Below are 13,114 nucleotides of genomic sequence, written 5' to 3'. Positions count from 1 at the left end.
AACGAACGGACAAAGGTTAATTTATAGGACCTCCACCCCACCGGGGTAGGTCCAAAAATGACCTTGCCAGTATTGAGGATTTTGAATAAAGGAAAATACAGGCCATATCAACCAGTCCCATGTTTCGACCAATCGTCCCAAGTTAGAGCAGTTGACGGTACAAAATTAGTTCCATAAAAATCGATCTTAGCAAAAACTTAATCCAGATATTGTGTCAACGGAACCTTATGAAACTTTTTGTAATCAAATTGTCGAACCTGAACGAACAAAATAATCGAACTATACGATTGACAACGCCCGGGTTAAGATATGCCATTTAACATAGGAACTCACCAAATGTTCCTAAATGTATATATTTCCAGGTTCGGGTTTTTTAGTTCCCCAGCCATCCAATTCCACGATCCTGGTAGGAAAAATCCAGCGTCCAAAAAATGTCATTCAAGCGTGAAAAATACATTCTTCTATTCTGTTAAGTAGATTTTGACTGTGTCAGATATTTGTTAAATTTCTCTGACCTGTACCATACACAGTTTATAACAAGCCAAGAGTTCACATGTGTAACGTTGGGGTGACAAAATGTGACATGGCATGGGACATACATTTCGTGGATGGCGCTGGTCTTCTTATCGTATATTATGATACACAGACAATCTGAAAATTTCATGAACAATTTCATATTTATAACCTCAATCCAAAGGGTAAGTATTAATCAATCTCCCTTTGAGTTCTGGTACGAAAGGTGGCCGTTTGCAGATTGTTCATGGCTTCTTCACAAAGACGAAAGACAGATCTGGACTTATTTCGTACTTTCCAGTCTCTTGTTCGTAGTTTTTCTGACTTTGTGGTTCTTTATGAGTTATTTTCTATGTTTTCTAACTTACTGAATGACTTACCGACAGATCGCCGCCGGTGGGATTCGAACCCACTAAATGCAAAGTTCAGATATTTTGAAACCCATTGCCTTATCCACTGCGCCACGGATTCATGCCAGGTTAATGCTTCTGACGGCTATTTATATTGTACAAACTGCAGATCAGACTGTATTAAGAGAAAATCACAAAAGAGTGCTTGTTTCGAGCTCCAACCCTAACCCTAACTGATAATAACCCAATTCCTAGCCAATCTGATACGTAACAACACCCAAACCACACCCATACCCAACCCTACCAGGTCGCCTGCAGGTCCTGACACTATTCCCGCATACCGGATCCGAAAAATAGATACATGTCTTTCGTCTTTATGAAGAAGCCTTCACCTTGCAGGTTTGCATCCATCGATTTTTAGCAAATTCCTTGTGTTTACACTTCTTCTCAAAACAAAAATCATTAACTCAAAAGAAATAGTAAGTATATAGACTTTCAACTTTGCTTTTCCAGTTCCACATAGAGTTATTTTTCTAGTGGATCTGTTTAAAGCACCTTTTTTGCCCCTTCACCTAAAAAGTGATTGAGGCATCTTTTCTTTTTTTTTTGCCACTTTTTTTCAGATTCATTCACTGCACTGAATCTGATTGTGGTTTTTTTTTCCCGCCCTTCAGATTCAAGGTCGAGACTCACCTCTGAATCTGATTGCGGCAACCCAAGGCCAGGGCAGGTGTGATCCTGTGCCTGCGACCGTATCGAGCTTGTGCGATATCGACAGCTCTCAAACAATTCAACTGCATTGTCAGTTCAAATATACAAAGCTGCACTATCAGCTCTTACCATTATAATTTTGAAAACAATATATTATTTGATTCTAGATACCTTTTATAAACAGCACTTAACTAGAAATTATTTCAGTCAGAGTAGTTTTTCTGCGTTGTGTTAAAGATGATATCTATTCTTATTGAGATTTTACGCCAAAGAGAGATTTCGTGCCTTTTAGCCCCTAATTTCGCAAATAGTCCTCGAAAAAACTAACATCATTGGTCTCGATCGTAGTAAACAGCTTCATGCTTAATTTCGGTAATTTTCATATTGGTCTATAGCGTCAGCGTTAAAACCCACCAGGGGTTCGTGGTTCGAGTTTCCACTTATTCCAATGTTATATTCAGTTAACCGAACCGGTTGCCCGTGGATCCCGTGAGCAATCGAAAGATTAATGGGTTATCCACATAAAATATTGACTCCTAACCATCTATCAAAAGACAAAAACCAGGGTCAAGTTTTTTTATGGATAGAACATACTAAACACCACCACCAAAGAATTAAGTGACGTGGAAAAGTTAAATCTGCAATAGTGAGGGAATTGTACAGATGCGATTATATTGCCTCTGTACTACGCCCAGAAACGCTATCCTTAACCGGAACGCCCTCGTTCCGGTTGAATATGAAATTGTAGATGTTTTGTCTCGCTTAGTTTGCCTGTTTGGAGCTTGAGATGGATTTGGTTGTTTCTGCGCGTAAGTTATAGGATTCTTTTTTACATAAGTGTTCCCGTTTTATATCAGACACATGTTTCATATCAGGACATTGTCTACCTATTGTTATATTGTGCTGATATAAACAAAAAAAAGGTTTTTCTTTTCATCTTTCTCACCAATCTTGCGCCGCATCCGTGTCAATTCAATATCAAAAAGCTTGTAAATCAAAATGATGAATGATCAAACGACATCACTCCTTAAAACAAAACCTTTAAGATTTATTTGAATATAATAGGAATAGGATGACTGTCGTACAGTAATGCACCTTGTCTCCCCATTTTCTATCTCCTGTCTCAGTAGTGAGTAAGTAAGTTTGCGACCGCAGTCGAGGGCGACCCGAAGGCTCCACTTTCGATAGCTGTCTACCCGAAGGTAGGGGAGGGCGCCACTCCTTTCCCTGGATTTCTCCACTTACCCTTGATCCGTCTCTTTAGTTGCTGAGCATCTAGCAGAGAGGCATCAAGTACCATTTTGGGAATCTTTGGTATGACCCGGCTGGGGATCGAACCCACAACCTTGCACACCGTAGCTGGATGCTCTACCTTCATGCTACGGATCGCTCTTCTGTCTCACCTAGTCCTCCACTATATTTAATAGTGTGGTGTTCGCCCCCATTGGATCTTCTGCGAACATCACACTACTGAGGTTAAGCATACCAGGATAATCACGACGACGGACAAAAAATGTAATAGGCTGGTGGAAATACGAAATTTGATTGGTTGAAACTCACTAGCCTGTTAAATTTTCGGTCGTCGTCGTGATTTTACCGATTTACTTAACTTCACTACTATCACAGAATCAAGAAAGACAGAAGTGCATTGTGTACCAAAGAAAACCTCACCCCAGTGAAAACCTCACCTTTGTTTTGAATTTCTTTGCAACTTCTTTCATAATATATTCGTAGCCGTATCTTCCTTTACATTTTAAATGTATCATGTAATTTGGTCCTTTCTCTATCCAACTATGACATGAAATAAAAATCTAGACTACAATCATGGTCGAAATATATTGAGATTTTAGTGTATTTTAACGTTTTTCAGAATTTAAAGTTCGGGCGAGAATTGCAATTTTAGCACTTCAATTTTCTTTCATTGAATATTTCGATTTTGGAGGGGTTCGGTGGCATCTTAGTCTACACAATAGACAGATCCAGGCTTTTAGGCCTTACTCTTGGTCTATAGGCACTGCTATAGGCGGCCACTAGTGACCCCCACCGGGAATTGCTTATTAATAGGTTTAAACATAATAGACAACATTCACAAAAGATGTTTATCAATAGAGATTTTAAATAAAAGAATGTTTAAAACACAGCTGATTGGCTTAGGTTTCGAAACTCTCTATTGTTTCATTAAAACCTCAGTGCGCATGCGATTTATCTGGAGAATTTCAATATTCAAAACAAGAGGAGTGCTCATAGCCCGAAGAGTAGGAGTTTTACGCTCGAAACGAAGGAAGATATGACGTAGCCTAGTGGCATCTAGGCTATATCCCAAGCCTTATTGGTGCAAATTTGAACTTTTAAATCCTGAGATCCTAAGATCCTGAGGTCGTAAGACTTGAGGGAAATCCCCTTTGTCTCAAATACCGGGTGCGCCAAGTTTCTCTCTTTGGAACTAATTTTCTCGAAATCTAAAAATTTTAAAAGAATCATTTCTATTTCATTGGAGAAAAGAAAGATAGACTTAAATTTTGATTGGGTCATTTATTAAATTTGATTCATTAGATCAAAAGTTATGCTTAATAAATAAAGAAGTTACTTTCAGAAAGTGCTCGAAAACGTTAAAATTTTACCTATCAAATTTTTATGTTAAATTTGGCAATCGCAATAGCCTTTACATGATTAAGAGCATTTTTCAGTAACTAAACACATAAATTTTGAAATCGAAGGGTCGAAAGGGTTTAAAATCTTCATCAAAATCAATTTAATTTATTTTTACCGAAATTATTCTCAGATTTTTGGTTCTAGACTGGATAAAGTCTATGTAAGACTGAATCCACCTCGAAACCCATATTTGATGTATTTTTGATGTATGTATAGTATTTTTATGAATTTTACCAGATTTTTCTGCCTTTTTCGACGAATTTTCTTCCTTTCATTGAAATTCAACCTTCCTTTATATAACAAAAGGTCATTTAGACAGCTAATTATCATTTTTGATGACTGAAACGAAAATACTGATGTATCATGTAATTATGCTTCTGTTCAATTTGATAGGTCGATTTTTAACGTTTTTGAGCATTTTCTGAAAGTAACTTTTTTATTAAATTGAGCATAACTTTTGAACTAATGAACCAAATTTTATAAATGACCCATCAAAATTTAAGTTTATCCTTCTTCTATCCAATGAAAAAGAATTGGCTGTTTCTAGATTTCTAGACCTCGAGAAAATTCATTTTAAAAAGAGAAACTTTTTTGTGGCGCACCCGGTATTGTAGGTTCTTATAGTCGCGTAAAGAGAGTCAATAAACAACAAAACCTCCTGAAAACGAAAGAAAAAATTACTGCGCAAAAAACCTTTACCCCTCGCTGTTTTTTGGATTTTTTGTCTGGTTTTGTTATTATAATCGATTTTCATTTTTATTATGCTATAAAATTCAAAAACAAAATCTTTGACGGAATTTGTCAAACAAAATATTCAACACCGAAGCAGCCGACGGGGCGATCTTTTATTCTGATGTGTTCTATTTTTGAGAGTATGTTTCAGCAAGAAATTTTGATCTGTTCTCATAAGGGCATCCCAGCTGGCACACAACGTTCTAATAAATAACGAGATTGCTCACGGGAATTTCTAGCCCGCGCGAGCAAACCCGCACCTGTCAATCATTTTTTAGCTCCATATTCAGTCAGTTTTGCTTTTATTTTCACTTGTGGTTCTGAAAAAAGTGTTTGCAAGATAATAAAAAAAAACGAAAGTCGATTTGTATGCATTTTTTTTAGTTGAAAGTTTTGGAATACTGGATTTTCAAGAGAAGGGAAAGTCATGACTCTTGACTCTCCACCCACCTGCTAACCAACCTGATCCATTTTGAAATACTGTACTTGAGTCAAACTGCACTGAGGTGACACTACTTACAAAATTTTTGTTTCTTAAAATTATAACGGGAATTTTTTTAAATTTCAATAAGAGAGCTCATAAAACCAGAAAAAGTTTGGTCAATGCTGACAAAATAACAAACTTCAACGCACCGTATAGGATTCGAACTCTCAAAAATGACACTCTCATTCATGCCAGATCAACGCCTTATCCACTAAGCCACTAGAGCTGATACAATGTGGGTTAACAATAATTAATAATACCATACTTTTATTTGCCATGACCTGTATAATTTTATTTACACTGTCAAGGTATTAACTTCTTAAACAAATGATTTTAGATCATTTCAAACATGCGGGAGCCGATCACTCATCGAAATTTTTAGGACTCTTTAGTTGAAGAGTGACTCTTCTTGACTTATTCCAATTCTGTAAGGCAGGGGACTGCAGCAAACGGGCTGTCGGGCTGTCGGGCTGTAAACCCTGCTAGTGCCTATGAAATTAGAATTTCCATCTGGGGGGATGGGACACTCTCTCCAATCTCCTTAAATTAAAGTCTCAAAAGACTGAAAAGAGAAGCTTTTTCTTACATACAGTACCCATATACAGCAGACAGAATTCACAGAGCGTACACGCGCGGGCGTTTGAACACGATCGCGCGGAATGCGGGTCAAAAAATTCCCGTGAGCAATCTCGTTATTTATCAAAAAGTGGCACACAACGTTGTTTCAACCTTCATCTAATGTTATATGGACGTTGTGAACGTTAGATAAACGTTGAAACAACGTTTTGTGCCAGCTGGGATCGCATGAGCTAGCTTATGTTTCTCATCAGCGAGAAATGATGCTGTGTTCTGATGGGGGGTAGCAATATAATCAAGAAAATATGATGCGTTCTAGATTTTCATACCACATTTTCAGTTCAATAAAAGTTTCCTAGAAAATTAGAACACATCATTTGTATGAAAAAAAAATCAACTAGGGATGAGAAATTTTGAGGATACAACAGAGCTAATGAAATTTTTACCTTTTAACGATTGAAATAATTGCTTCCGTAGTGTCAACCTAAAAATATTTATTAAAAGATGTTAGAATTAAAATGTAAAGTATTTTTAGACTAACTACACCGTCCCTCCTCAAATAAAAGTCTGCCAGGCTGGACTTGGTTGGTTTGCCGTCAGCCGACCAACTCTTCTCTAAACTTGCCGACCTAAAAACTTTTATTACTATTCAACGAAGAGAATTTTTTCTTCTTCAAAAATTACAAGATGTAGACAAAAATGGGCTTTTCCAGAAATAGTCTGTGCCCCCCCCCCCCTGTTGAGGATATCGGATATCCAAAGTGCTAACGATTTTTGTTCAAAAGTGGATATCCAGAGGGTTAAATATCTACAAGGGAGCGGATATCCAGGGGGTAAAGTGTCTTTTCAAGTAAAAAATACGATATTCAGGGGTAAGCATCTTTATAAGAGAGGATATCCAGGGGGTTGAGCATATTTTTAAGAGTAGATATCTTTACTAATAAAGTAGGATATCCAGGGGGTTCGATACTTCGAAAAATCAATATCCTTAACAGTGGAGGTAAATTTCTTTTCTGGAAAAGCCCAATTCCATGAATGACCAAAATAAAAAGAAATTTCGACCGACCAACCGACCGACCACCAAAATCTAGGGTCGGGTAACGGTAAACCAAGAATCTTTTAAGCCAAGCATCAAGATATTGCGAGCTTAAGATTTGAAATCTAAGCTCAGCCAAAGTTTGAACAATACCAAACTTAAAGTTAGCATTCACTCTAAACAAATTTATATTTTTATACTAAAATCCCGCTAAACGATAAAACAAGAAATACAAAGAACCGCTACTTACTCTTGTTGGAAAGTCAGGAACGAGTGGACAACAAAACGTAGTATCAACGTAAACGCTTTTGACATTGCAAAAACTAAAAAAAGGAAATAAAAATCATGATGTAGGATAACATCAGTTCCCTGCAAAACATTCAACAATAGACCTTTTCATAAATCACGTCACAAACATCACTTGCCTCGTATTCAAACAATTACCATGGTGATTATATCCCTTGAGACATCAAATAATCTTTTTATGAATAGAAAGTAATTTTAATAAAATCCACTGGGAATTAATCACCTAGGCAATAATTTCAAAACGAGGCAAGTGATGTTCGTGACGTAATTTATGAAAAGGTCTATTAAATATTCTTTGGCAAAAATGGCAAATGGAAGGGGAAAATTATCTTTTTAAAAATCAATGAAGGTTACTTATTTGTTTTGGGCGTACGACATTTCGGTATTGCAGAAATCGACCATTCATTTCGAAAACCTTACACAATCTCTTTGGTTTTCTGAACTCTGAAGTTAGTTATCTGTATCGGATATGGACCTTTTTTCTATAGAAGTAAATATTTTTTGATAACATATGCTCTAAATATAAATATTTATGAATTGTATTGATTATCTTTTTTTTTTTTAAAGCGTGAAATCTATTTTGAAACCTATTTTTACGTGGAAATTTCAATAATAGGAAGATTTCATTCTTAAATTTAATTTCGTCAATTTGTTTATTTTTTTCGAAAAAAGTTCCTAAATCTCTCAAAAATGTCGACTATTTCTCTCTCTCTATCTCCGTAATCAGAGTTTTGATACTTTCAACCTGAAATGTCGTTGCAAAACGTTATTTACTGATCAAATACAAAATATATACAACTTATTACAAAACTAATTTCATTTACACGCTTTTTTTTATAAGAATATTCTTTATAAGAATGTCCACGATGAAAAAAAAAAAAGCCAAAAAATCTATGGATATGATAAGAATATTGCCATCATGGAATTTAGCTACAAAACCTAAAAATGCCATTTCAAAGCATATTCATCTATAAGCTGTCAATTATCCCCGAGTAAAGCTCAACACTTTCACAAAAAAAACATTTTATGCTTCGAGTTTGAATTTTGACTCTCTTAACCTAAGAATGCTGTAAGAATATTTTAGGATGATTTTCCTCAAAAAGTTAAAAATATCCATTACGAAACGAAAAAACACTATCTTATAAAAAAAGCGTGTTGTAATTGCGTAAACCATGGCTGGTTCCCAGGATTTGTTTTTTTTCCAACATTTAGTTTGGGTGAAATTGGTGAAAATAGTTCATTCTTGGTATGATGTGGCTGTAAAACTGTGGTGATGATGGGTAAAGTGAAATTTTACAACCAAAATATAGGCCTCTATTTTTGTTATGATAATCGTGAAGTATAAGAACATCCAAAATTTTTGAAGCCTTTGTATGTTCTTAAATTTTTTTAGTTTTAAGCCTAAAAATGTTCTTAAACATGTTCTTATTTCCACCATTTTGGAGTATTTTTTTCCATTTTCCTAAGAAGTCTTTGTTTAAGGGTCCCAACAAGCCTTGAAATGTACTTATCTTGTTCTTAACATTTTGGCCATCGAAGCTTTATGTTCTTTATATAGTTTATCCTTATAAAACAATGTGTAGCTGACGAAATTGGTGTTTTCTTTTTAATTTCGTGAACCCCCCCCCCATATTTTAAGATCAATGACTTTTCAGCACATTTTACAATACTTTAGCAAACAAGGAAGATCTTCTTTGTTTGTTTAGTCTAAAAGTCATCATCGTGTTTCACAAACAACCTCAAGTGAGAATGTTATCACTGATCTTTATTTATCCCTGGACCGCCATCTTTAATCGGAGTTTTTTTAGAATTGGTACCCGAGAAGAAGCCATTGCAATGTTAATTAACGTCTAACGGCGCTACATGATCAAAAGTATTCGAGGAAAAGTAGATCCTAGCGCTATCGATGCATTTTCAAAAAACGATAAAAGATTTTTGGTTGGCCGGGATTGAGTACCTGGTCCAGGGATATATAAAGGTCAGTGGATGTTGTGCATTTTGTTTCTTTGAAAAAAGACTTTGATGGAATCCATATTTTTACATGGATAGCTCAGAATAATAGGACTTGACAGTTGTTTTCACAGCAGTAGCGTAGACAGGGGTGAAGAACGATCTGCATAGGAGAGCAGATTTTTATGGCAAAGCAATTACCTATTCGTGGCACAAAAACATAATTACTGTGTAGCTTAAATCTGCCCTCCTAAGCAAATGTTCCTTCACCCCTGTCTGCGCTACTTCACAGGGTCTGAACGAAATGGCCTACAATTTTAATGCATAAAGTAAATTTTCGCATAGTTTTTGCAAGGTTAGCAAACAGTTTCATATATGTATAATTATCTTTGATGATGCTAAAGTGACGTTAAATCTTTTTTATATCCACACCCAGAAAAGACTTTTCTGAGTTCAGCTCTTCATCCAATCGATTCATACAGATAATAGAATATAATGCAGAAAAAAATACTGAAAAATTGATCACTCTTTTAAAGTTTATATTGCTATTTTAGTGCTGGATTCAAATCATCAATTTAGTTTATTACTAAACATTAAGAAGATGGCCCATCAAGACCATTTTTCAAGCTGGGGAAAGCCAAACGCACAACATTTAGGCGCACATCCTTCAGCTAGCCTAGCCTCTCTACACGTTTTTTTTATAAGAACAAATTATATAAGAACATTAGGCTTCGATGGCCAAAATTCTAAGAACAAGTTAAGAACATTCTAAGGCTATGCGGTCTCTGAAACACCCAACTTCTTAGGAAAATGGACAAAATTGTTCAAAAAAAGGTAAAATTAAGAACATGTTAAGAACATTTTTACGCTTAAAATTCAAAAAGTTAAGGAGAACCAAAGGCTTCAAACATTTTGGATGTTCTTATAAAAATACGTGTCTGTTTGTGTACAACCCATACTGTTATTGTTTTTTGACCCCAGATTACAGAAAAGATATAGAGGAACCTTATGAAGAAAATGCTTCAGAACTGTTTCACGTTCCATCCGAACCAAACTAATGACCAGAATTATATTAAAAAGGAAACTTCAAAAAATGATAATGGACTTATGAAGATACAACATTGGATTTGGAAAGCATGTTCCATTTGTGTTTTCATTTCTAATTTGACCTTGATATTTGGGGTCATAAAGGCATACAAGAGACTTTCATTATCTCAGAAGCTTTATGTCTATCTGTCAATAGTAGATATGTTATACAGTATTGATGTCATGGTTGTAAGGGCGGTTTCTGGCAAAGTTGGCAATAGCCAATGCATATGGTTCAATGGTGGTCTTATAGGATTTGCAATCAGTTCATTCATGACCTTTAGTAGTATGGGTGCATTTTTATTAATTGTTATGATTCGAAGAACAGCTATTAAGAATCCATTAAAAACTATTAAAACAAAAACCGTTTGTATATTATTGGTAATATGGAATTTGAATTGTCTTGGTGGATCCTTTTTGACAGTTTATCTTTTTAGTAACCCTGGATATCTCACACCAAATGTGGTATTTTCCTGGTTGGTCGTAACTAGGATGTTATTTTTCAGTATAAATGCGACCGTTGTATATCTAAATCTATCATCCATGTTGTACTTAAGACGTTCACCAAGATTTGCTGGCAATGAGATTCGACTGCGTTCACAATATAAAGCTGTTATGACATTAAATTTCATCAAATTGACGCTATATTGTTCTTACCGATCCTTTCGTACTTTTTAGTAATGTCTTATATTATTTTAACCGTTGTTAAAGATTTATCAATGTTTCGAAGTCGTTTAAATTATTTCTACGTAGCTATGATACCGACCTTTTTATGTTGTGGAGTCAATTCCCTTGTCTACTTATGTCGTGATAAAGACACCATACGTTTCTTCACAACAATCACTGAGGAACCATCAAGACCAAGAGCACCAGTAGAACAAAATCAATAAAATTGTACGTGGTTTTTTATTTGAATATTTAAGATAAAAAAACCTATCTAGTTTTAGTGAAATAAAACATGAAAAAAATTTATAAGCGAAGCCACAAGTTTTTAATTAGGGAGACGAGACGGCAATGAGCAAGACAAATTAAAGACCAAAATAGGATGGTGTCTGTGTCAAAATTATCAGTGTTGCTGGTATGAAAGAATTCTTGCAAACCTTCGTACTGATATCTAGGAGATTTTAGTATTGTCTCTGATCAGAATGAGATATTAATACAAAATAAAAATTATCAAGTAACAAACCTTGTAGGGATTTTTGAAATTTCTTTTCCTCCCAATCGAAAATCACCTGTAAAAAGAAGTGAAGGGTAAAAGTTTCAAAATTCACAGCAAATAACACTGTAAACTATTTAGAACAGAGTTTCCATAGCAAAACATTTACTTTTCATGACGAACCACTGCAATGACTTCATGAATCTATGTAGATTTTCTTTTCTTTTCTTATTTTCTTTCTAGCCAAAACGTCACTTGCAACCAATCTGCTGTTTTACCAAAGACAGGGGTACATCCTACATTAAAGATTACTTTTAGCCTTTAGAGATTTTTACTTGCAAACATTTATAAAAAATGATGTGAAGCGGATATATGGGTTTATTTTGTTGCATCAAAATAAAAAAGCTTTAAGTCCATTTTTCGGAAAATTGAATTATGACCATACCGATGCTACCATTACCCATTTTTTATCGATTTTTTAAAGGTTTTAGAAAAATAAGAATTTTTCACTTTATTTTCAGGGTTAAGAAGCCTTGAGTCACATCAGTTTAGGGCAAAAAAGCCTTGAGTCCAGCGTGGAAACGTAAAGTTTTTTTAACACAAAAATATTTCAAAAATGTTAATGGTTTTTCAGGATTCAAGGAAAATAATTTAAAGTCGATTTTCTCAAAACAACAAAACTGGACTTAAAGCTTTTTTGTTTTGATGCGACGATTTACTCTAAAAAATTTACCTGTGTACAATACTTTACCACCTGATCCTTCGATAAGAAACCTAAAAGTATAGAGAAAAAAGAAAGATAATTCAAATTAATTCTGTCAATCACAGATTGAAATTATAACTTGGAAATTTATTATAAAGACAATTAAAATTAATTGATTAAAATTTATAATTCATAAAGCTTGATATTTCATTGAAGTCAGAACTTGAAAATTTATTATTAAGATTATTAATATTAACGGGTGAAAACTTCTTGAAGTTTGAAATTTCATACATGACAGATCCAACACAATGTCCAGCTGTCAATAAGGTAACAACCAAATTTTGATTCTGAAAATAAAATAAAAATTCTTTTAAAATTGATTCTTGAGATGTTTACGATGCAGAAAAATTCATGACATCATGATTCTTCACACATTTTAAATTATGATAAAAATTAACAGAAGCATTTTTTATTTTTGTTAAAAATCTATTACAAGACGTTTCGATGCTCTCCGAGCATCATCCTCAGTTAAAATGAAATTCGTTTCAAAAAACTTGATTAAAAGGTTAAAAAATCTGGTCAATTAAAAAGTCATTAAAATAAATACAAAGGTGCTAAATGATCGATAAAATATTAATTGTTTCTATTTAAAAAGTAACAAAGGAACTGATTTCTCTTGAACATTGAGTTTGGGATGTTTTTGTTTAATAAATAATGCCTCGGAGAGTTTTCTTTTAAAATTTGTTTTTATAGCCCGAGCCAATAATTTTCATATTTTGCATGCTTATGCGTGAATGACCGGTTTGTTTGGAGTGACGTAACAAATGTGAGTTGCAGTCCTTTTCAGCATGCTCGTTTG

The 13,114-nt window shown here is 34.6% G+C and overlaps 1 protein-coding gene across 1 annotated transcript in view; it reads right to left on the bottom strand.

Moving 5' to 3' along the window:
* The window catches only part of LOC136810194 (uro-adherence factor A-like), a 44,873-nt gene that overhangs the window by 25,162 nt on the left and 6,597 nt on the right, over nucleotides 1-13,114 (bottom strand). The window contains exons 5-10 of the mRNA XM_067066766.1: nucleotides 12,547-12,602; nucleotides 12,286-12,326; nucleotides 11,583-11,628; nucleotides 7,305-7,377; nucleotides 6,465-6,502; nucleotides 3,263-3,365 (exon numbers count right to left, since the gene is read on the bottom strand). Of these exons, the coding sequence (XP_066922867.1) occupies nucleotides 3,263-3,365; nucleotides 6,465-6,502; nucleotides 7,305-7,377; nucleotides 11,583-11,628; nucleotides 12,286-12,326; nucleotides 12,547-12,602 (357 nt within the window). The remainder of the gene's footprint in view (nucleotides 1-3,262; nucleotides 3,366-6,464; nucleotides 6,503-7,304; nucleotides 7,378-11,582; nucleotides 11,629-12,285; nucleotides 12,327-12,546; nucleotides 12,603-13,114) is intronic.

Source organism: Clytia hemisphaerica, unplaced genomic scaffold, assembly GCF_902728285.1.
Source record: "Clytia hemisphaerica strain Z4C2 unplaced genomic scaffold, Clytia hemisphaerica genome assembly, whole genome shotgun sequence".
NCBI classification, from domain to species: Eukaryota; Metazoa; Cnidaria; class Hydrozoa; order Leptothecata; family Clytiidae; genus Clytia; species Clytia hemisphaerica.
This window is presented reverse-complemented; position numbering and strand designations above follow the sequence as displayed.